The sequence below is a fragment of the Gorilla gorilla genome, chromosome 18 (assembly GCF_029281585.2).
Source record: "Gorilla gorilla gorilla isolate KB3781 chromosome 18, NHGRI_mGorGor1-v2.1_pri, whole genome shotgun sequence".
Taxonomy (NCBI): domain Eukaryota; kingdom Metazoa; phylum Chordata; class Mammalia; order Primates; family Hominidae; genus Gorilla; species Gorilla gorilla.
The window spans coordinates 85961992-85984002 of NC_073242.2; the positions used below are offsets into that span (position 1 = coordinate 85961992).

The 22011-nt window shown below is 46.5% G+C and overlaps 1 protein-coding gene across 4 annotated transcripts in view; it reads left to right on the forward strand.

Annotated features, from left to right (window-relative positions):
* NUP93 (nucleoporin 93) overlaps positions 1-13872 on the forward strand; it is a 112724-nt gene extending 98852 nt beyond the window's left edge. For 3 of the 4 annotated variants that reach the window (XM_004057681.5, XM_055364296.2, XM_063700217.1), the window contains 12 exons: positions 557-722; positions 1011-1104; positions 1921-2112; positions 2834-2960; positions 3076-3148; positions 3440-3484; positions 5618-5734; positions 6748-6866; positions 8091-8208; positions 8638-8721; positions 10831-10959; positions 13606-13872. In XM_004057681.5, the coding sequence (XP_004057729.1) occupies positions 557-722; positions 1011-1104; positions 1921-2112; positions 2834-2960; positions 3076-3148; positions 3440-3484; positions 5618-5734; positions 6748-6866; positions 8091-8208; positions 8638-8721; positions 10831-10959; positions 13606-13716 (1375 nt within the window). In that variant the 3' untranslated portion in view covers positions 13717-13872. The remainder of the gene's footprint in view (positions 1-556; positions 723-1010; positions 1105-1920; positions 2113-2833; positions 2961-3075; positions 3149-3439; positions 3485-5617; positions 5735-6747; positions 6867-8090; positions 8209-8637; positions 8722-10830; positions 10960-13605) is intronic. The other variant, XM_055364295.2, reaches the window with a different exon arrangement.
* The last annotated feature ends 8139 nt before the right edge of the window (positions 13873-22011 follow it).

Here is a 22011-nt window from a genome sequence, read left to right on the forward strand (position 1 = left end):
TTACTGTAGCTGTACTTGTGAAAAACTAGGATACTTTTCTTGGCAGCATTAATAATGTCATATCAAGAGATTGCCTCAAACCAGAAGCCCCTGTCTTGCTCGTGTTAGAATTTAAAGTAGGGTTAATGTCTTAAGGTTCCCCCAGAAGGAGATTTGAGTGCAAGTTGTTTATTTAGGAGGTGATCTCACATGAATAAGGGAGTGTGGAGGCCAGAGAGGGGCTAAGACAGTTAAGGGAAGGATTCACTCCTGTCCATCACTGCTTGAGTGCTGCAGGGTTGTGCAATGGAGTTTTAATTCCCTGGCATTTCTCACCTGCCCATGAAGGCCTCAGCAAATAGAAAACCGGCAGGCCAATAGATACAGGTGCAGGTAGTTGCAAGTCAGGTTAAAGCGATGGTACCGAGGGGAGGGGATGGGGCAGAGACAGTGTCTCTTACCCCGGATGAAGGAAGGCTTCCCTGCTTTTATGTGTTTGGGACCTGGGACGCTTTCAGATGCCCTTGAGGATCTTTATTGAGTATGTATCTATCTGTCTGTTCCCTTATGTCTGTAGATTGTCCCCAGCTACGGAAAACAAGCTCCGGCTGCATTACCGTAGGGCCCTCAGGAACAATACAGATCCCTACAAGCGGGCCGTGTACTGTATCATTGGCAGATGTGACGTCACCGACAACCAGAGTGAAGTGGCGGACAAAACTGAGGATTACCTGTGGCTGAAGGTAGGCACTGTTTCCCCTGCCCACATAGGGCTTTACCCCTTTTCTGTGCTCATGTCTCTGCAAAGATTTTACCTGCTTAATGTGTGATGCCGATACAGTGATCAGGACCAGTGGGTTCCTCGTCTCCTGTCCCCATTTTTTTGTTGTGTAATTCCCAGCTCATAACCATAGCCTTAAACACAGCTTCCAGCTGACATCATTGAGCATGGCTGCTGAACAGCTACAACTCTGTGCATGTGGCTCAGGGTGTCATTTGTACCAATGCATGTGTTTCTCTTGGGGATTTAGTTGAACCAAGTGTGTTTTGACGACGATGGCACCAGCTCCCCACAAGACAGGCTCACTCTCTCACAGTTCCAGAAGCAGTTGTTGGAAGACTATGGTAAGATTCTGGACATAACCACCTTTCCCTTCTCTTGTCCACTTAAGGTGACTACTTCAGTTTTCCTCTGGGAAAATTTTTCATCTCTGAACTTTTGTCTTTCTTCCAAAACTCCTATAGATTGTCAAGGCAAAACACAACAAAACTACCATTCCAAATTCAAATAAAGGGCATGTGGCCTTAAGAAATGCATAAAACTTATATGGTCATACACAATAATCTGTTTTCTCTAATTCTTTGAACTGTTCTAGTAGACATATGCTCAGGGAGAGACAAAGAAGACTTAGCTGTTGCTTCCTAGTAGATCGTACCGGTCACTAGATCTGAGCACAAAGGAGAGAGAAACAGCCTTTCTTCTTTTTTCCCGTATTTTTTAAAAACTGAGAAGAAAAGAAGATTCCAAATAGTGGTTACCAGTTGTTGCATTCAGATTTCTGTGACTGTGAGTAAACTGAAACTCCTTTGAAATCTTCATTTCTCTCCTTGAGTGACTTAACAGGGTAAAGGAGATAAACACTCTCTGTGGTCCGTTTTAAGGTCCTTAGCTCTGTTTCTCTCCCACCTAATGCAAGCAGTTGGAGTTTTACAGCACAGTCACAGTTTCCAGTAATGTTATGAGGTCTAGAGAAGGTGGAGGAGCCAGGTCACATTTCACATGGCAGTTTACTGTATTCAGGGCCCCCTTGATCAATTCAGACTCAGTCTTCCTGTCCAGCAAGTCCTGTGGGCTCACAGGGCTGCTGCCTGGGGGTTGGGCCACCAGTGAGCCCCTTCTTTCTGAGTTGGTTTTATCTCCTCTCTTCTCCTCTCTCCCAGGCGAGTCCCACTTTACGGTGAACCAGCAACCCTTCCTCTACTTCCAAGTCCTGTTCCTGACAGCGCAGTTTGAAGCAGCAGTTGCCTTTCTTTTCCGCATGGAGCGGCTGCGCTGCCATGCTGTCCATGTAGCACTGGTGCTGTTTGAGCTGAAGCTGCTTTTAAAGTCCTCTGGACAGAGTGCTCAGCTCCGTGAGTATTTGGGATTGGATTGACAGTAATGTAACCACAGCACGTCCCCCTTTGGGCGACGGTGGCCACAAAACCACAACCAATAAGGATTTGAGCAAAGGGTACCAGTCATTTTAGAGCATGTGGACAGTTGAGCTTTTTAGATGATTAGTGTTAAGGGTTCCTGCTTCCCCCCCACCCCCCAGCATTAGTATTCCCTTGGAAGTTAAGTATATAAAGTGATGTTCAAAGTACTAGCTTTGTGGCCAATCTGATTGCCTGGAAAATGCTGAAGAAGCAGCCCCTAGAGTTATGGGTCTGATTCCCATTAGGGCTGGCTTTAATGACATTGGAAACCCCAGCCAGGCATGTGCATACCTGCCTGGGATGAGAGAGTCAGGGGAGAGAGAGGAAGTAAATGTGGATGAATGGCTGCGGGTTCCTTATTGTTGCAGCAAAGTCATCCCAGAGCACATGCCATAATCGTCAGTTGGATTATGTTTTCATTCAAAGACCAGCATATTAGTAATTTATGGCAAAGTGCTGTTTTCTCCACTCTGGGCCTGGGGACGAATTGAGGATAGGATGGTAAAAGGGACTGGCCAAAGCTTATATTAGCAAACATTGACTGGGCTGCAGGAGTAGATGCTGCTGGGTCTGTGGATTCAGCTTCCATAGTTTCTGGGTTGCATGGGTCAGAGGGGCAGTGTGGTTGTGACCCATTCTGACCCCCACAATGCAGTCAGCCACGAGCCTGGTGACCCTCCTTGCATGCGGCGGCTGAACTTTGTGCGGCTCCTCATGCTGTACACCCGGAAGTTTGAGTCCACGGACCCAAGGGAGGCCCTCCAGTACTTCTATTTCCTCAGGTAACATTTGCTTTTGACGATTTACTTCAGCTAGTTTCAATTTCTGCCATTCTGAGAATGACTATTAGAGACCTCATGTCCAGACTGGAAACTGAGTTGTTTTTTTCCCTTACAGGGATGAGAAAGATAGTCAAGGAGAAAACATGTTTCTGCGCTGTGTGAGTGAGCTTGTGATTGAAAGCCGAGAGGTGAGTGGGTTTCCTTTTCTCTCCTCCCCATGGTTTTCAGTGTGCATGTCCCATGCTCATTCCGTATTGCGTGTTTACTTCAATATGGTTGTGGTGGATAAGGCCTAGGGAGTTTTTGGAGTTTCTTTGGTTTCTAACAATGAAAATATTTATTTCAGTCACACTGATTTTTAGTTTGCCTAAGACTTATCCCATTCATCCCATTTGATTCCCCTCTTTTTTCTCTGAAGACTTATGGAGTATGTTTATATCTTTGTCCAATAATTTGAGTAAACTTTTTTCCTTCCACAGTTCGATATGATTCTTGGGAAACTAGAGAATGACGGAAGTAGAAAGGTGAGTTAAATGCATCCTTAGAGAAATGTTCGTTAGCCATTGGGGATTTATAAATATCAAAAAATACACTTAGATTTTAAGATTCAAGGTACTAAAGATGCAAATCTGAACAGAGTTGCTTAATTTAAAAAATGGAATGAAAATTATGGGCCCAAATGATGACCTTGGTTTTACACACACTTATATCTCCTTAAAATATGTTAATTTGTGATTACATAGCTTTTTTATTATGTTCAGAATATTCATTTGTTCATGCCTGTCATTTTTTGAGCTGAGAATGCTATTATACATTTCTGCCATTCTTGGCTCAGAAAACATGCAAGGAAAAGAAATTGATTACTGCACCCATTCTCCCAAGATGGGAAAGTTAGACGTGCACTTGACCTCCTTCAAAATGCAGTTTCCAAGGGCTTTGAACTCCACAGTGACCCTGGAAATACTTCTGGAAGCGTGAGGGATTTCAGGACTCACTATGCCCATTGGTTGTCATGGCAGGAGGGTCAGAGGTCCTGTTGTCAGAGACCAGTCATGACCCTGAATCTCCCTGTGGCCCTTGGAAAGTCACTTGCCCCTCAGGGACTGAGTTTTCTCATTTGTAAAAATGAGTGATTTGGACCCAGTAATCTGTAGATGAGCTTACACTGCTCACACCATTTACCTCAGAAGAAAGGCAAGTGACAGTGCTGATGACAGTGGCCTTGCTTATTGGGCAGTGACAATCACCAGGCATTGTGCTGAGCGCTTTGCATAGTTTCTTCTTTAACAGGCTGCACTGGGGCCAGGAGGCTCCTACTGTATGTGAGTTGACAGAGCTAGAAACATAGATAAGACCTTATCCTCTGCTACCTCCCAAGTGGCAGGGCAAGTCACCTCAACCTGGTCCAGCCACCTTGACCTGGTCTAGCCCTGAGAGTCCAGCACTAGTGGAGAAGCAGAATGGCCAGGAAGAGATGTTATGCACTTGCCTTCATTCTCCCAGGGTGCCTAAGGCCTCTCTCATGCTCTCCTGACCATTTAGTTGCTGTTGAGTGGTGATGGTGATTTTTTTTAAGAAATGTCCTGTTACCAGCCGGGCGCGGTGGCTCACGCCTGTAATCCCAGCACTTTGGGAGGCCGAGGCGGGCAGATCATGAGGTCAGGAGATCGAGACCATCCTGGCTAACACGCTGAAACCCTGTCTCTATTAAAAATACAAAAAAATTAGCCAGGCATGGTGGTGGGTGCCTGTAGTCGCAGCTGCTCGGGAGGCTGAGGCAGGAGAATGGTGTGAACCTGGGAGGCAGAGCTTGCAGTGAGCCGAGATCACGCCACTGCACTCCAGCCTGGGAGACAGAGCAAGACTCCGTCTCAAAAAAAAAAAAAGAAAGAAATGTCCCGTTACCACTTGCTGTGTGTTTTTTCAGCACTGAGTTCCTTTTGCCATCTGTCTTAGAAAGCAAATCCAAAATCTTTCAGATATTTTTTCTAAGCCTCCTGATTTTTCTCTCTAGTTCCTACTTATCAGCAAATTTAAAATCATTGATTTCACTGACTCTCTGGGTCATTTTGGAAAATTAGAAAGCACAGATGTCTTATTGCTGACTCCTCTGTGCTTCTAGTAAGTCTGCCCTTTCATGTGTAGTTTCCTTGGTCTCTTTTATAGTTTTAATAGGACTTTATATCTTCAAGAAAGCCAGAGTCGGCCGGGCGCGGTGGCTCACGCCTGTAATCCCAGCACTTTGGGAGGCCGAGGCGGGTGGATCACGAGGTCAAGAGATCGAGACCATCCTGGCTAACACGGTGAAACCCCGTCTCTACTAAAAATACAAAAAAATTAGCCGGGTGTGGTGGCGGGCGCCTGTAGTCCCAGCTACTCGGGAGGCTGAGGCAGGAGAATGGCGTGAACCTGGGAGGCGGAGCTTGCAGTGAGCCGAGATTGCGCCACTGCACTCCAGCCTGGGTGACAAAGCGAGACTCCGTCTCAAAAAAAAAAAAAAAGAAAGCCAGAGTCTGGCTGATGAAATATATGCGTTGCCCAGGGCAAGCAATTTCACTTGAAGTATTTTTTGGATCCTAATTGCTTCTCTGTGTTTAAAATAATAGCTCTGTGCACCCGTCTCTCTCTTCCTCCCCCTCCATAATTTGTCTTGTCAGCCTGGAGTCATAGATAAGTTTACTAGTGACACAAAGCCTATTATCAACAAAGTTGCTTCCGTGGCAGAAAATAAAGGACTGTTTGAAGAGGCAGCAAAGCTGTATGACCTTGCCAAGGTAAAGTGTGCCCACTTCCTTCTTCTGCACTTCACAGGTCTGCTGGCCTTTTGGCATTAAATGTGCAGCCACTTGGACAGTGTCATTGTTGCAGCACCCTCCCTGCAGAGGCATTTGCTCTAGTGCTTAGACAGTTAATGGTCCAGTCAGGACAGAATGCCCATTTTACAGCATTATTTCTGCCCATAAGATTTTTCTGACCAAACAACATATTGAAAGGATGTCCTGCAGGCATTGAACTGTTGTCTCACTTGGCAGCAGAATTAGCATCCATTTCGATGGTGAAGCCACTGTTGAAAATGACATTATGCTGACCCTGGCAGCCACAGACACACTGGGGAACAGTGGTGTTAGAAAATAAGACCACATCAGTGTGCAGGAAGGAGTGAAAGAAAATAAGACCACAGCTGGGCGTTTTGAGAGGACTAGAATACATGTTTCTACCAAAGAACAAATGATGACTTAAGAACATATGATAACTGCTAAGGATTCTATGACCTAAACAAGATTACATTCTCTCCTTTATCAACTGAGAAAAGTAGACAAAAAAACAGCTATAGGCCAAGTGCAGGGGCTCACGCCTGTAATCCCAGCACTTTGGGAGGCCAAGGCAGGTGCATCACTTGAGGCCAGGAGTTCGAGACTAGCCTGGCCAACATGGCAAAACCCCGTCTCTACTAAAAATATAAAAATTAGTCAGGCATGGTGGTGCATGCCTGTAATCCCAGCTGCTCAGGAGGCTGAGGCACGAGAATTGCTTGAACTTGGGAGGCGGTAAAAAATGTTTTGATTGAGGTATAATTAAGATGTAGAAAAATGTGCAACAATTATGTGTATAGCTTGACAAATTGTTGATAGGCGTATATCTTTGTAACCACCATCCAGATCAAGATACCAAACATTTCCATCCATCACCCCAGAAAGTTCTCTTTGGTGGGTAGGGGGCATTATATAGTTGTTCCTTTTATTGATTACTTTATTGATTGCTTCCTTAATTTTAAAAACTTGAGCAGAATGCTGACAAGGTACTGGAGCTGATGAACAAACTGCTGAGCCCTGTCGTCCCCCAGATCAGTGCCCCGCAATCCAACAAGGAGAGGCTGAAGAACATGGCACTCTCCATTGCCGAACGGTAAGCCAGGAGCTGGCTCCATGGGACCCTGAGGGTGCCACTGCCAGTGCCAGGCCACCTATGCCCACCCAAATGCATGTTCAGCTTTACTAGGTAACAGCAGACAGCTTTCCAAAGTGGTTCTACTAACTCACCATGCCACCAGCACTGTGTGAGTTCCTTTGTGCCCGCATCAGGACTAGTACTTGGTACTATCAAACTTAACATTTTTGCCAAAGAAATGGGTATGAAAGGGCATCTCAGTATTTTAATCATGCACATAAAGCATAATTTTAAGCATTATGCTCGCCTATATACTGTTGTATACTTTCATCAGCCCTCTCAAAGGCATTCAAGACCAAAGCTAGTGATGGTTGGATGGGGGAGATTCTTAGAGGTGTCGTGGCCAGTGTTTCAGACTACCTGGATCCCCAGTGAGTTAACTAAATTATCAGACTTCTAACAGTTTAAGTCCCAGGCTGAGGCTAACAACATTACTTTTTGCGCTCTCTGTAGATATTCCTAGTAAAATGACCCAGAGAAAACTGGGTTTGGGGTGCCTTCCCGGGGTAACAAAAAAGAACATTCTTTGGTAAATGAGATATCTCCACCTAGCAAACAATCCCCAGTGAGGGCCGCTCGGCTTTTTGCCCATCACGACCTCCCACCTTTCATGAAGATTGGATGCTGAGATGATGATCAAGGCTGGAGAACCACGCTTCATGTGGTGGAGTTACCTGTAGGTGGATTCATACCACATCCACTATCAGTGCTTGGCTGTTTCAAAATAAACACCATTTTACGCTCTTTAATTAACTTCACCCAGAGAGCTCAGGAGGTTTTGATGCTTTTTATACATTTTTTTGTATGTTGAGACAGGGTCTCCCTGTATCACCCAGGCTGGAGTGGAGTGCAGTAGTGCAGTCATAGCTCACTGTAACCTTGAACTCCTGGGCTCAAGCAATCCTCCCACCTCAGCCTCTTGAGTAACTAGGACTGCAGGCATGTACCACCACACTCAGTTAATATTTTAATATTTTGTGGAGATGGGGTCTCGCTGTGTGTCCAGGCTGGTCTCTGACTCCTGGCCTCAAGCAATCCTTCCGCCCCAGCCTCCCATGTAGCTGAGATTACAGGCATGAGCCACCACACCCCACTGTCTTTTTAAATGCTATTCCACTGTTACGGATTACACAGAAATTCCTGATACACTCTTACTACCCCCACCCCGTTTTTGTCTTTCAGGTATAGGGCTCAAGGAATAAGCGCAAATAAATTTGTGGACTCCACGTTCTATCTTCTTTTGGACTTGATCACCTTTTTTGACGAGTATCATAGTGGTCATATTGATAGAGCTTTTGATGTAAGTTTCAGGAAAGGTGTTTGAAATGCAGGTTAATGTACACCCTCGAAAATTCAAAACACTTCATGGAATTTACTTAAAACAAAGGAGCTCTTGCCAGTATGTTTGTTGTATGAAGAAGGACAAGTACAATCCTGGGACTTAAAAGGAGTTTCCTGTGTGGCTTTTTTTTTTTTTTTTTTTCCCTATTCCTTTCCCCTTTAATCTGAAAACAGATAAGTTTCTCAAAGTAATTTGCAATCTCAGAATTTTAAAAATTGTGTCAGGAAATGTCTAGCTAGTTAGAATCAAAGCCCTTGTGTGTACAAGGAGGAATGGCGTTTTCTATGAAGAAGCCCTTTGGGGTATGTGAGGTGCTGACTTTACATGTAGAGAGATGAAATGACTGTGATGGTTGTGTTACATGGGGCCGGTGGTTGTTTTAAACAGATCATTGAGCGCTTGAAGCTGGTGCCCCTGAATCAGGAAAGTGTGGAAGAGAGAGTGGCTGCCTTCAGAAATTTCAGTGATGAAGTAAGTTCCTTCCTCCTGAGTTGTGGAATTCCTTTTTCCCCACTTCCACCAAAAGCTTTTTCTTTTCCTGTACCTAATAGCTTTAAGAATTCTAGTTACAGTAACTATCCAGACTGAGTTTTCCAGAGTGGTTCCCTTTCAGATACCTTGGCCTGGCTTTTCTGTGAGTGCATACATCCCCATCAGATTATTGTCTGAATTCCTAATTGAGAAAATACAGTCACTTCAGTGATTGACATGTTCTTGGGAGAAACAGGTTTCTGGTTGATCCTGTGAAGTCTGGTTTAATTCTTCTATTATCCGCTTGTGCTAGAGGGTATTTTAGTGCTTAACTCTGATCATCTTTAAGTAGTTCCATTGGGTACATGAAACACATCATGATTCACTGCCACCTTTGCCCTCCCTTATCTGTTTTGGGATTTTTTTTGTTTTTTTTTGTTTTTGAAACGGAGGAGTCTCACTCTGTTGCCTAGGCTGGAGTGCAGTGGTGCGATCTTGGCTCACTGCAAGCTCTACCTCCCGGGTTCACACCATTCTCCTGCCTCAGCCTCACGAGTAGCTGGGACTACAGGCGCCCGCCAACACGCCCAGCTAATTTTTTGTATATTTAGTAGAGATGGGGTTTCACCGTGTTAGCCAGGATGGTCTCTATCTCCTGACCTCGTGATCTGCCCGCCTCGGCCTCCCAAAATGCTGGGATTACAGGCGTGAGCCACCGTGCCCAGCCAATCCGTTTTGTCTAAAGAAGCAAATGCAGTGACCGTGGACTAAGCTATCACCCCATAAGCCCCAGAGCCACTGTCTGTTGGGTTTCTAGCATATTGCCAGCATCTAGCCTAGGGTGCTCAGCTGGGCTACATACTGGCATCTCTAGAAAAGTTTCTAAAAACCCTTATGCCTAGACCCCAGAGATTCTGTTTTCCCTGATTGCTGCAGCCCAGACCTCCCCCAGTCATTCCAGTGTGTGGCCCAGGTAAATTCTTCTCTAGAACTACAAACACTTAACTCAGCTGTCGACACTATAGACTCTAGAACCAGCTGCCTGGCTCTGGGATGTCACTAGTGGTCTTTCAGTTTACAATTCTTCCTCATTGAGCAGATGCCTTTTATAAAATGTCTCCAGCAAGGTGCGGTGGCTCACGCCTATAATCCCAACATTTTGGGAGGCTGAGGCGGACTGATCACCTGAGGTCAGGAGTTCGAGACCAGCCTGGCCAACATGGTAAAATCCCGTCTCTACTAAAAAATACAAAAATTAGCCGGGCGTGGTGACGCATGCCTGTAGTCCCAGCTATTCCAGAGGCTGAGGCACGAGAATCGCTTGAACCCGGGACGCAAAGGTTGCAGTGAGCCGAGATTGCGCCACTTCACTCCAGCCTGGGCGATAGAGGGAGACTTTGTCTCAAAAAAAAAAAAAAAAAAGTTTCTGTTTCAGAGAAAGGAGTAAGGCCAGTTCTGCACATGAAGAGGGATGTTGACTGCTGTGGTACACACAGTTCAGAAGGTCTTGCCCCTTGCTGACCTTCCCTTTATACCTGCTGTGGCTTCTACCCTTAGCCACTTGCTCCTTTGTTATTTCTAGCCTTTCCTTGAATGCATCCTTCATTGCATCAGGGATTAAAGTGGTACACCAGGGCCTGGCCTTGTAGACACTCCCAAGGACTCTGGTAGGGTCATGCAGATCCAGTGGAAACAGCCCAGTGAGTTTGAGAGAGTGAGGAGTGGTAGGGACTGTGGAGAAGTAGCGTGTGCACCTGTACCTCCTGACATTCAAGTTCAAATTATTTAATGGCAGCCACTCTGCTGGCCAGTCTAAGCCTAATGCTAACCAGATGTCAGCATGCTTTTGGCTTGCTGCCCCTAAGGGAAAAACAGCATAAAAGAGCAGGAACAGTAACCACCTGACCTGAGCAGTATTGCTTGGGTTTTTTTCTCACACTTGACGTTTCAGTGCCATCAGCTCCTTTTGGGTGACTGTGTGGCTCTCTACCTGGCAATGGTGAGGAGTGATGCAACCAGGCCTGCCTGGAGCAGCCCACCCTCCCTCCATCTGTGGTTGGCCCCAAAGGCTTGGCTCTTTTTCTTTACTCTGTTTTTCTCTCTATGTAGATCAGGCACAACCTCTCAGAAGTGCTTCTTGCCACCATGAACATCTTGTTCACACAGTTTAAGAGGCTCAAGGGGACAAGTCCATCCTCGTCATCCAGGCCCCAGCGAGTCATCGAGGACCGCGACTCTGTAAGATCCCAGCATTCACGAGAAACATTGCTAAGCACCACCTTTCTGGTTTGGAATCCGTTGCACTCTTATGAGACCACATGACCCAAAACTGCTCTTTCTCCTCAGTACCTGGCAGCTGGATAAATCTCGTGTTAGGAGGCTCCCAGAGGAAATCAAATATTAAAGGGATTGCTGCTCTTCTCAAGCTCAAAAAAATAAAAAGATGTGCTAGGTCTGCAAATCTTACCTTTTAACAAATCAAACAGAATGCTAATTTCTAGTTGACTCCATAAGAACTTCCTGCACATTTTAAAAGATAAGTTTATTTTGTTAGTCCTAGCTCATTAGTGAACACTTTTATTAAAACCATACTTTATTTTTGATCAACACATTAATGTGAACTCTTGTTTCTCCTGTCACCTGTGTTCACAGTGACCCTAGAGAGGTAACTAGGACAGCATCTTATCCCCTCTCACAGCTGAGGAAACTGAGCTGTGGAGTTGGGAAGCAACTGCCCTCAGGTGGCAGGTAGGTGAAGGGGCCATGTCTGGAGGCTGGGTCTCTCTGACACCTGTGCCCTTTCTGCTGCCTGTGGGACCTCCAGCAGTGCATGGGTCAAGTGGAGTCCAGGTAGCTAGAACCCTGGGGCTCACAGCATATGTAGTCTGATTACAAAAAAAAAGAGCAAAGGTATTTTTTGACCCAATTAAACCATAAGGGGACAGTCCAGTGGTGTTTCCTTTTTTTTTTTTTTTTTTTGAGGCAGGGCCTGGCTCTGTTGCCCAGGCTGGAATGCAATGACACGATCTCAGCTCACTGCAACCTCTACCTCTTGGGCTCAAGCCACCCTCCCACCTCACCCTCCCAAGTAGCTGGGACTACAGGTACGCACCACCACACCCAGCTGAGTTTTGTACTTTATATAGAGATGGAATTTTACCATGTTGCCCAGACTGGTCTCAAACTCCTGAGCTCAAGAGATCCCCCAACCTCGGCCTCCCAAAGTGCTAGGATTACAGATGTGAGCCACCGTTCCCGGCCCCACAATAGTGTTTTTTAAAATTACCTTTCCTTTAACCTTTCCACTTAATTTTTGATGAGACTCTCAGCATCTCAGTGTCTAACATCAGACCTGGTTTTGACAGCCAAGAAGCCTTGATCTGTCTTCTGCCTCCAAGATGTCTGTGAGCTCTTTCCACTGTGACCCCACAGGCATTGTTGTTGACAAAACTTTTGCTTAGTGAAAGATGGCGGAAATTTCCACCTTTAGGAATGTGGGTAACAGTGCTCAAGAGTGGTCCACTGAAGCGGTCAGCCCATCCAGGTGTGCACCAGAGCATTTGCTGGTCTTCTCCCTACCCCAGACAGATAGGAGTCTAAATGTCAGATGTGCCAGCGGTGGGTTCATGGTGCCCACCATTTGGCAGGAATCTTTTTTGATGATAGAAACCCAGTGCAGTGATGTTTGTGAATGTGAGTATTGAGATGGTGGATACTTCTTGGTGCTCTGTGTGCTGCTTACAGTTCAGTGGGGCTTGCCCACTGAGAAGAGCTGGTCCCCTGGCAGGCCATGTCTCATGTCTGAAGATCATTCTCCTGCCTTCCTTTTGCCCACCACTCTCCTTTTTCTTTCTTTTTCTGAAAGGTAGGGAGGGATAGGATTAAGTAAGAGGTTATATATAAAAGCTGTGTGCCCAAGAAGTCTGCAAGCCCACTGACGTCCTTGGTTTCATGGTTTAAAGTGAGATGCTGCCTAGTAAGGGGGTGAATCCTTTTACTTGAACATCCCTAGAGCTCATTTAATGAGAGCCCTTTTATTCACTTCTAAAGAAAATACAGTGGATATTCACATCACAAAGTCAGATTTCTTTTTGTTTGGACATTAATAAGGACATATACTCGCTAGTTTGTTTTACACATCAGGTAAAAAGCATTTGCTTTTCCGTTTTCTTCTGGAATGGTCCTTAAGTAAGCCTAGTAGATGACTCTTCAGTGTTTCTTTAAATTCTTGTTACTAGTCCAGAAAGGTGTTGGTGGTAGATTCTCCCTTTCTAGTCCAGATTTGGTTTAAATTTGTAGGGCCATCTTTTTCCCTCCTGAACAATCCAGGAATTCCATAAATACTGTTGCCTGGGGAAAGAAGGGCTAAACATGTATGTCAGGAAGGGAGAAACAGGAGAAATGAAAGGAAGGAAGAGGAAAGATGCATGGGAGGAAGAGAGCTGGATTGGGACTGCACAGTCACAGCCCTTGCCTCCGGTGTTACAAGGGCTTCATGGGGCTCTGGAGAGTCAGATCCCTGTGAAAGCAGATGGACAGAAACCAGCCAGAGAGAGAGGCTCAGAAGATTGGAGCAGGCAGTTCTGAAGCTCAGGGCTGTGTCAAAAGCTAGCCAAATGTGTTGGGGCGAGGCGGCTTGCCTGGCAAACCCATCTGCTTTTTGCTTAATAGATGGGTTTGGATGCCTGTGGAACAGGGGCCTCGGGGGACGAGCTTTGTTAACTTTGTGTCATGTTGAAGAAATGTGACAGAGGAGGGTATGACTGTCATCCACCCATCAGGGATCTGTCCCTGACACGCTGGGATAGAGGATGGAAGAATATGGAATAGTGCCCTGACTCGAAAGTTAACCGATTTCCTTCCCTTCCTTCCCTTCTCTCTCAGCAACTCCGAAGTCAAGCCCGCACCCTGATTACCTTTGCTGGAATGATACCATACCGAACGTCTGGGGACACCAATGCGAGGCTGGTGCAGATGGAGGTCCTCATGAATTAAGTGCCATGCTTTGGGGGAGTCTGGGTCGGCACACTGTCAGTACATCAGGCACATGGGCCCACTAGGCTGGGGTTTCTGGTTTTGTTTCTGTTGTGTTTTGTTTTGGTTTCTGTATTATGTATTTTTGTCAACACCAATAAATTTCTTTGATTTGTATTTCTTTTTAACATTCTTTTATTTTCCTTTTTTTTTTTCCTTTGAAATTTTGTTTACATTTTTATTTGTGTAATGGGAAATACCGTCACTAGCTCTTGGGCCAGGGAATGAGAGGCTATGTAGATATTCATTATTTGGTTAAATTGACCTTAATTAATTAAAAATCTACCCAAAATGAGCCAGGAAACAAAGCCTTTGGGAGTTACTTTTATTTAGATATAATATTCCGTATAGCAGAGTCACGATTCATTTTCACATTTTTATTTGAATGTGAAAGTCAACCTCAGCCTTAGAAGATGTAAGATTTGTGTGTGAAATATCAAGCACTCCATGTCCTCCTCTTCTAGAGTGTGACTTAAGTCCAGATGGTCCAAGACCATCCCCCAAATCATCAGCTCTGATTGCAGGATTCATCAGTTTGCCATTCTGTTGCAATCCCAGTGGAGATAAAAGCATAGACCTAGAAAAAGCCTTAAGAAGGAAGGTTGCAAGTGCCCCCAGCTTACACTTGAGGAAGGGGTAAACCTTGCCACTGCACTCCTCTGTAGCTGCTCCACTGTGAGTTGACTGCTCGGACTTGTACACACCCCTCCTAGAAAGACGTTTAAGCCCCTGTTTCCCTTCTCTGGTGGTCAGTTCCTCTGCTCAGACGACCCCCTTCCCCACTCATTAAGGTAATTGGCCAGGCAGGCTCATGGGTCATGTGCTGAGTCTGCAATGTACAGAATCCAGACAACCACATGGCATCAGCACCATGGGTGTTTGCTCCCTGAGCAGTAGTTGTCACCCATCATTTGCTCTGTTTCCCCCACCATCAGTCCCAAAGCCCTAGACTAAACCAGAGAGCAAATTAGATCATGTTTGTTCCTGAATGGGCCAACTGGAGCCTTGAGACACTGGGCAGTGGTCTGCTCTGCTGGTTTGATGGACGGCTCCCTGAGGTAGACTCTTTCCCAGCAGAATGTTAAGATCCCCAAAGGGTCCCCAAAGTTGCCTTTGCTTGTAGGGAGAAGTTTCTGTCTTGTCACAGGGTGTGGTCATCCCCACTGTCCCCCAGTTGTTAAAATAATTGTTACCTTTTCTTTTGGGAAGAAATAATCTGTAGATAATGGAACCAACTGCTGCTTATCGGTAGGATTCCATGTTCCAGGAAGGATGCGGCCTGAGGGTCAGTGGAGCTGTGTTCTGCCTTCCTCCTCTAGTCCCATCTTGTCACCCTGGAGGACTATCTTCAATTGAGCTTTACTAGAAAGTCTTGAAACATGAGCCCTGCAGAGGCCTTGATTTAGCAAGTTGTGCCCTGCTTATATGTGCTGATTTAAGCTAATCAAATGATTTAATAGTGCTTTTTAAAAAAGAGTACTCCTGGCCGGGTGGGGTGGCTCACACATGTAATCCTAGCACTTTGGGAGGCCAAGGCAGGTGGATCACCTGAGATCAGGAGTTCAAGACCAGCCTGGCCAACATTGTGACACCCCATCTATACTAAAAATACAAAAATTAGCCGGGCATGGTGGCAGGCACCCGTAATCCCAGCTACACAGGAAGCTGAGACAGAATTGCTTGAACCCGGGAGGCGAAGGTTGCAGTGATCTGAGATTATGCCACTGCACTCCAGCCTGGGCGAAAGAGCGATATTCCGTCTCAAAAAAATAAAGAGTACTCTGGCCGAGTGCAGTGGCTCACGCCTGTAACCCCAGCACTTTGGGAGGCCAAGGCAGGCGGTTCGCTTGAGGTCAGGGGTTTGAGACCAGTCTGGCCAACATGGGGAAACCCCGTCTCTACTAAAAATACAAAAATTAGCTGGGCATGGTGGCAGGTGCCTGTAATCCCAGCTACTCGGGAGGCTGAGGCAGGAGAATCACTTGAACCCAAGAGGCGGAGGTTGCAGTGAGCCGAGATTATGCCACTGCACTCCAGCCTAGGCGATGGAGTGAGACTCTGACTCAAAAATAAAAATAAGAGTACTCTGTGGACTTTTCATAAAGTGCAACTTAGTGCTTTGTTTTTCTAATACTAGATTTTACTTGCAGATAGAAATATAACAATGCCACAAATGAGAAGGCTCAAGTTGTTTAAATACATGTTTGCTCCTGGCTTACCTCTTCTTCACTATCCCATGAGAATCGTGGATTTGCCTTTCCTTGCATCCTGCAGTTCTACTTGTCCCAGAGAGAACTGCACGCCAGCCCTGCATCCAGGGGATGAGGTTCTTTGACCTGTAGATGAGTCCTAAAATGAGAAGGGAGAGAAAAGCAGCCAGACCTTGAGCTGCTCTGCTAGGGGAGCTGTGAGTTGAGAGAAAAGTGGTCACTGGTTGGCAGTTAAGGACTTGCTGAGAGAGACATTTGTAGGAGAAAGAAGATAAGTAGGTTCATACCAGAAGGGCCAGGCCTCGGATGGAGCAAATCCCAGTTCTTGTTCTACAAGCTGATTGTGCGATTGAGCACAGGCCTCTGGAATTGTGCAGAGATGAGAAACAGGCTGAATTTGCAAGGCCACAACATCAGGTTGTCATGTACCCATCATTACAGCTTATGCCCAGAAGTCCTGACCCTGTGACAGGTTATTATCTTAAAAACTCATCTTCAGCCCACTTTTTCAGAGAACTAACTCTTTCCTTAGATGTTGGGCCAGGATTTCACTATTTACCCAGAGAAACTAAGAGAAAGTGGCACTAGGTGTCTTGTCTTCCAGATGTGAGATTTCGATCTTTCTAATGAAATTGGGGGCACTTTGAGACTGTCAGGGTTTGTTCTTGTCTCAGAATGGCTCATAATAAACTCACTGAAACACTCAAAGGAAAGTACTGACTTGATCTGGATCCTTTTCAGAGGCCTGGAGATTTAATTTCACAGATTCTCTTCTTTTGGCTCAACAACAACAGCAACAAAAAACTCTTTGACTCCCCAACTTCAGAGGGAAAACTGAAGCGAAACTGGTAAGCTCTGCCACAGCAGATGCCTTCCTTTATCACTCACGAGCTGGGCGGGCTCATCAAAGAGCAGGAAGTGCCCATTTTATACTGGGGCCAGGATGCAGACCCAGCTCCTGTCCTCCGCGAACTTACAGTCTAATTAGAGCCTCTTAAGGACAATTTGGCAGCCACTGTTAACTCTTGATGCATCATTTAAATCCTAGAATAGGCAACTTTAAAGCAAAGAACTACAGACTTTTCCACAGTGTCCAGCATTTGCTGACCAAAAAAAACCTGAGGGTGATTTTTCTCTCTTTGAATTTTTACCTTTGCCTGCACCTAGCCAGAACCCTTAATACTAAATTTGCAGTTATATGCAGCTCTGCCAGCGCCTTCCTGCTTTAGACTGGATCTCTACTATCCTTTTTCTCTACTAGGCACCAGAACCTTTGTCTAGTTCATTAGGTGGTTCACATCACTTGCCAAATTTCCAGCATGCCACTCAGGAAGTGACTTGAGCATGCTGAAAGTGCTAAGTCAGAAAATGAACCCCTGGGCTGGCGGGTTGACCCAGGCCTGACAAAGTCTTGGCAGTCCCCACACTGACTGCGAACTCTCCCTTAGCCTCAGTCAGCTGGGAAAGGAATTGAGCCCTGTGTCAGCAAATTGGGAGAAAATGTTACATATAAAATTCTTGATGGAAATGTGTGTTTTATATCAGAATTGGGCTTTTGTTCCTGCATCTCAGAAATACCAGGAAGAAGTCAGCATCTCATTAAACAGGAGTTGTCTAAACTGGGGAAGAAAATATCCCCCATTCTTTATCCTACGCTGAATCCACAAGTCTTCCCATCTTCCGCCATCTTCTGACAATTCCATAATATATTGGAATCCCTCACAGGGCAGGGACAGGAAGGAAATAAATCTTTCTGCCACTTATTTCCAACTGAAAAGGAAAAAAGTTAAAAATTACTAAAGTGTTCTGAAAAGAGATTTCAAGTGGTCTGTGCTGCTTTTTGCCTTGTTACGCACATAACTTGTGACTGGCTAGATAGGCCACAAGTATTTATCAGCCAAAATTCCATTGCAGCAGATCATTTCAAAACTTCTTTGTGTGCTGGGCCGTGCTAGGTAGCTGGAATATCTGAGGTAAATTAAGCACTGATTTGTTCCCAGAGTTGTGCATAATTCTTTAAAAGTAGGCTCGTTTTTTTTCGTTTTTTGTCCAGGATCACCTAAGTGAAGTACTCGTGGTTCTAAGTTGCTAACCCAGGGAAAGAGGATATTTTCCTGTCCTAACCTTGGTTTTTGAAATATGCTTCTCCTGTGTGCCCTCTCTGGGGTATCTGGCCCACAGTAGATTGCTCAGCAGATATTTGAATGAGCAGATGCTTTGCTTTGTCCTCCTGTGCCAAGCTCCTCCCCACATCCTCTGGATCAGCTCCACGTGCCTAGATTCAGACTCCGTGATTCACCGTGGGGGCCCTTAATAGGCATTCAGTCTGAAAGAAGGTGGAGGAGAATAATGTCTCCCAGGATCAGATGAGACTCAGGGCTGTCCCTTCAAAGACAGAAACTTGCAGAGCTGCACAGCAGCAGGGAAACATTGAGAAGGGGGTGGAAATTTGATGTACTGTGAATAATGAAGGCCGGATCTTTAAAAAGAAAAAGGGACGGGGTACTGGCAGAAACCCAGCTCTGCGCTAGCACAATCTGTACGCCTGGCTGCCTTTGCCCTTGAGCTTCTATTTCTTGGGGATGGGGAGGGCAAAAAAGTTTGCCCCAGACACTGGCTTCTGTTTGAACAGGAAGTGGGGAGCCAGTGATCCCAGAGGGGACTTCAGCATCAGAACATATGCTTTGGTGGCCTCAGCAGACCTGGCCTAGGCAGGCTTTCAGGTGGCACCCAGAGCTTTATGGCCTGCAGGTAAGGCCCTTCATCTGGGTCAGACTTAGCAAATAAAAATATAGGACACTCAATTAAATTTGCATTTTGGATAAACAGTGAAGAAGTTCCTAGTGTAAGTATGTCCCAGTTCTATGTGGCTGCCCTATCTGGGCTTGCCTCTGCTGGTACTAGCTGCCCAGAGACCTTCAGGCCTGCCACGGGCTGCCGGGAGCTCTCTAGTGGGATTGGATTACCCTGATTTTGTGCATTGTTTGTGCTTGTGTGGGCGTCGGAAATGACTGAGATACACAGTTTTGAAGAGCTAGGCAGGCAGCTGAGCGGGATAATGTGGGCCCCAGTTGACCTCAGTGGCTGTCATCTACTGTGTGTTTTTCAACCAGGAATTTCAAATACTGTGTATTTTAGAAAGAAAGGAAAGAGCCAAAGTACAGCCTTTTCTCACTTGATCAGTAACTGTTAGAAACTCAGTGGGGGAGAATTCTTTGCGTTTTTCAGTTGACTGATTATTTTCCTTTTTTTCTTTTTTGCTTTTCTCGAGTCACTGTGTGGTGCTTGTGGGAGAAGGGAGAGGGTGGCAGAGCGTTGGTGGATGTGTTCTGTATGTTCCTTTCTGTACAGTAACTTCTGCATTTACTCTGTTTAGGATGGTTCCTTCACCACTATCCCTGTCTGTAGCCAGTAAATTTCTGGAATATTCTCCCAGAGTGCCATGTGCCCCCTTTGTTCAGTCCTTCAGTGGAGCAGAAACCTCTCTCAGGCCTTTCCTGGGAATATCTTTAGCTGAGGCACAGCCTGGGGGCTCCTCAGAAGGTGACAGAAGTGCCTCTACCTGGCCTCGGGGGTTAATGAGCCAGGCCTCTTCTCCACTCCCTGCAAAGAAGGCTCCTAAGGCCTATCCAGTCCCTGGGTCTGCGAAGTCCCCAGAGGTCTCTGTAAGTACAGGACTCCCATCCCAGCTCTGAATTTGTGCTTTCTCCCCCTGAACTTCAGAATTCTTGGGGGGAAAGGTCAGATTCTGACTGTGGTGGGACAGTAAGTCAGAAGCATTCTGGTGATAAACCCAGCATGTGACATGCATTCTGGGGGCTAGGAACAGCTAAGATCTGTAACCCTTTATTTTAGACCTTCAGTGGAAAGCATTTTACATGGGGGTTGAGAGCCACTTATTGGCCTTGGGGAAGGGGAGCCGGAATTTGGGGGCCATGTTTTGGTGGGGTGGCAGAAGAGGCTTGGGCCTGACCTTGGGACAGATGTCTCCTGCTCTCTTAGACAGTAGCTGCCTCTGCTTTTGACCAGGGCAGGTGTTTTAGGATCTGGGTCATGGGATTCTGCTCAAGGATGTGCAGATGGCTAAGGAGGCAGGGTGTTCATATCTCTCCACCTGGAGACCTGCCCTAACAGGAGCTCTGAAGTGACGTGGGTCAGCTGCTCAGTGGCCCAGTGTGCTATCCCTGAAGGGGCTCCACAAAAGAGTTTCAGCCCCTCCCCTTTGCCTGGGGCCCTCAGCTTGTGCTGGCATCTGGGAGGCCATTTCCTGATGAGTCACCTGGGAATCTGGGCCTCAGACCCCATCAGCCGGTTTAATGGCCTCCTGTGGGATGGCACAGCACCTCCTGGAGCTGGGGCTGGCAGCCTGCGGCTGTGGAGGGAGACTGTCAGGGGCTGGGAGCGGATGGAGAGAGGGCCTCTGGGGGTAAGGGTGGCCCTGTTTATTTGGGTTTCTTTCTTTTCTTTTTTTTTTTTTTTTTTTGAGACAGAGTTCTTGTTGCCCAGGCTGGAATGCAATGGTGCAATCCCAGCTCACCGCAACCTCTGCCTCCCCGGTTCAAGCGATTCTCCTGCCTCAGCCTCCCAAGTAGCTGGGATTACAGGCATGCGCCACCATGTCCAGCTAATTTTGTATTTTTAGTAGAGACAGGGTTTCTCCATGTTGGTCACGCTGGTCTCGAACTCCCGACCTCAGGTGATCCGCCCACCTTGGCCTCCCAAAGTGCTGGGATTACAGGCTTGAGCCACCACGCCCGGCCTCAGGTTTCTTAAGAGCTATAGGCTTTTCAGTGGGGTGAAGATTTTTTCTGGGTCCTCAGTTAAAACCATTAGAATGCCACCCAGATGGCAAGGGAAGAAGACAAATTTAAGGCCATTGGTCCCCCCAACATGAGTGGCACCTCAGCTGTTCCTGGAAATGGCCAGGTTTGCATAGAAGCCCTGAGAAGCAAACAGCCACAGAGAAATATGAGGACTGATGGTGGGAAGTGAGGCCCCAGAGGCTGGGGAAGCTGCCTGCTGGGAGTGCTATTGGGGAGAGACATTTTCGTTGGAGAGGTTGGCTGGAAATTCTTTTTCCTCAGTTTTCCCAAATGTCTCCTTCCCATAGCGCCAGTCTAGAGGCATCACCCCCACCACACCACTGACCCTACCACACTCGGGGTAGGTCTCTGATCAGCTTGACGGAGCCGCTGGCTTGAATTTTTAGGAAAATTCGAACCAAACCAAATAGAGCACTTTTTTTCTTCAAAAACAGACGTTTAAGATGTGGCCCTCTGGTGGCTGGCAGCTGCCGGTAGCATCAGAAAGCACAAGAATGTCAGACTTCTTTGAAAACTAAATTCTGCAAGTAAGGGTCTTCCCAACAGCGGGAGGCAGAGGATGGGAAGAGGGAAAGGTAAGGAACATGGAATGACCGTGCCCTGGCCGGAGGGAGCAAGTCCTGGCCAGGCAGCCACCCTGCACCACAAGGCTTCAGAGCTTGGGAGGTGCGAGTCCTTCCATTGCTCTGAACCAGTTTGCTCTTGTAGGAAGCAGGCACGCCAGTTTCTATTCCATCAGGCCACTGGGAAGAGGAAGTTAAAACCTGTTGCCTGTCGCACAGGGGGCTCTCCATAAATAAACGTTCATTGTGGCCACCCAGCTCCCTGCCTTGTGGAGACGGTCTCCAAGGCTGTAGGCACGTCCTCCACCACTGGGCTTCTGCCCTTCACAACAGGGCCTGCACATGGGTGCAGGTCAAATCAATGACTCCCACCTCAGGGATGCCTTTTTTTTTTTTTTTTTTTTGATAAGAGACAAAATTAGGTCAACATTGATGAGCCAAAAATTTGCTAATGGGGAAAGACATTGACATGTCAAGTTCAACTTGTGGTTCCTATTTGTTTAGGAACTGCCAAGTGGAGAATGCAGTTCAACAAATGGTTAAGGGTCTGCCCTGTGCCAGGCATTGTTCTAGGCACAGGGTCACAATGGTGACCTGAATCAAGATCTCTGCCGTCAAGGAGCTTCCTTCTTACTGGGGTGAGAGACAATAAGGGGCCTC